The following is a 2,416-nucleotide window of genomic DNA, read 5'->3' as shown; positions in this document are numbered from 1 at the left end:
TTTTGAGACAGGGTCTCCTGTAGCCCCAGCTGTCCTGGAACTCACTATGTAGACCAGGCTGGCCTTGAACTCACAAAGATCCACCTGCCCCCACCTCCCAAGTGCTGGGATTAAAGGCATGCGCCACCATGCCTGGCATATTTAAATGTGGTTGAACTAAAGTGTAGGAGGGGGCTACTTTGACCACACATTGATGAAATTTTCCAGGATACTACTTCATTGAAAATGATTAATTTTTGAGATGCTTTATGCTGAAGTTGTTTTTGCTTAATTTAATCCGTTAACCTAATTTGCTCTGAGATGCTCCTTTATTTGAAGGGATTTTGTAAATCTTTTGCCTTCCTGTGGGTTGCCTCCTCTCCACCCCTCACTCTCCCATTCTAGTCCAGTCTCCCTCCTCTTTTGTTATTGCTTTCAGTCAGGCCTTATTATCTTAAAGACTTGGATTAAAATGCTTCATATAGTCTAAAATACTAGGTGATATAAAACTGATTTGTTTTGACTCTAGTATATTAGACCACTGCTTTTCTATTTGACCCTCCCTCCCTCCCCACACTATTATTTCCCTCGTCTTTTTGAGACAGGATATCCCTGTAGCCCCAGCTGGCCTTGAATTCACAGAGATCTACCTGCCTCTGCCTCCTGATTAAAGGTGTGCCACCAGATTAAAGGTGTGCCACCACACCCAGCCTACATTTAAGAATTAAAAAAAAAAATTTTTAAATTATTTTTATTTTATGTGTATGAGTGTTATGCCTGCATGTAAGTAAGTACACCTGTGTCGTGCAATGCCTTCAGAGGACAGAAGAGGCTATCGATTCCCTGGAACTGGAGTTATGGGCAGTTGTTAGCTGCCATGTGGGTGCTGGGATTCAAACCCGGGTCTTCTGCAAGAACAGTCAGTGTTCTTAACCTCTGAGCCATCTCTCCAACCCCTACATTTAGGAATTTTTAATCTTCAGTTTTTTTTTTCCCCTTTCAGGAGGCAAAACCTTCAACTGAGGACTTAGGGGATAAGAAGGAAGGTGAATACATTAAACTCAAAGTCATTGGGCAGGTGAGTGTCATTATTTTTCTCCTTTGACATTCCTCCAGTGTGAAAACACATAGGAAGAATGATTAGGTGTGACAAATTGTTTTAAAATTGCATTTTTATTTACTATACATGCTGTTGGACGTAGAAGAGGCTGATGATACTGGTTTTTTATTTATTTTTAAAAACTTAAAAAAATTTTTTTTTTTATGTGTATGAGTGTATTGCCTGCATGTATGTGAGCACAACCATGTCATGTAATGCCATGGAGGTCAGAAGAGGGCTTTGGATTTCCTTGGAACTGGAGTTAAGGATGGTTCATAGCAGCCATGTGGGTGCTGGGAATTGAACCTGGGTCCTCTGCAAGAGCAGTTAGTGCTCTTAACTGCTGAGCCATCTCTCCAGCCCCTATTTTTATTTTTTAGACAGTCTCCCTGAGGCCCCAACTGGACTAGAAATCACTGTATAGACCAGGCTGGCCTTGAACTCACAGAGATCCTCCTGCCTCTGCTTCCTGAGTGCTGGGACTAAAGGTGTGCACCACCACACTTGGCCTGATACTGTTTTTTGTTTTTGAGACAAGGTCTCTCCAGTCCAGACTGACCTGGAATTACAAATCCTCCTGTCTCTACCTCATCCAACTTTGACAGCTTTTTAAAATATTATTTTGCTAGACAGGTTTAGTTCATCATTGATTTTCCAAATAGAACCTTGCCCTTGGGTTGGATTATTTTGGAGCAAATACTGAAAATACGATTAAATTAAAAGTCTAGGGTTATCTTTAAGCAAGGGGGCCTGTTCTTTTCTCCACCTGTTTTTCCTCTTCTGGCGCTTAATTTCTGCAGACATAAGTCTGTATCATATTGAGTTCTCTGAGATGTTGATGACATCATGTTGAAAACTGTTGGAGGAATGAGTCTTCGTACATAAGTCTTCCATAATTACATATAATTGCTTTTTTTTTTGTCTTTTAAGACAGGGTCTCCCTGTAGCCCCAGTTTTTTTTTTTTTTTTGAGGCAGGGTCTCTGTATAGCTCCAGCTCTCCTGGAACCCTCTGTATAGACCAGATGGCTTCCATCTCACAAGATACCTACCTGCCCTCTGCCTCCCAGGTACTGGGAATAAAGGCATGTGCCACCATGCCTGCCCCCCCCCTTTTTTTTTTAAATATGCCACCATACCTGACCATGATTTTTTAAAAAAAATTTTAATAAACACATGATTAGAAGAAGTATTTCATTACAGCTTTAACATATTCAGTAACACACTCCAGAGCAAGGATACATCTCTTTCAAAAGTGGCTGTAAATTTTTAGGTTCACAGTTGAATTAATACAGTTATACAATATTGAACTCAGTATAAATCCTATAAGACATAAAATT

The 2,416-nt window shown here is 40.4% G+C and overlaps 1 protein-coding gene across 2 annotated transcripts in view; it reads left to right on the top strand.

Annotated features, from left to right (window-relative positions):
- The window catches only part of Sumo1 (small ubiquitin like modifier 1), a 37,736-nt gene that overhangs the window by 14,691 nt on the left and 20,629 nt on the right, over nt 1–2,416 (top strand). For both annotated transcript variants that reach the window (XM_008835449.2, XM_029564651.1), the window contains one exon: nt 983–1,057. In XM_008835449.2, the coding sequence (XP_008833671.1) occupies nt 983–1,057 (75 nt within the window). The remainder of the gene's footprint in view (nt 1–982; nt 1,058–2,416) is intronic.

Source organism: Nannospalax galili, unplaced genomic scaffold (genome assembly GCF_000622305.1).
Source record: "Nannospalax galili isolate Female #2095 unplaced genomic scaffold, S.galili_v1.0 scaffold637, whole genome shotgun sequence".
Classification (NCBI taxonomy): Eukaryota; Metazoa; Chordata; class Mammalia; order Rodentia; family Spalacidae; genus Nannospalax; species Nannospalax galili.
This window is presented reverse-complemented; position numbering and strand designations above follow the sequence as displayed.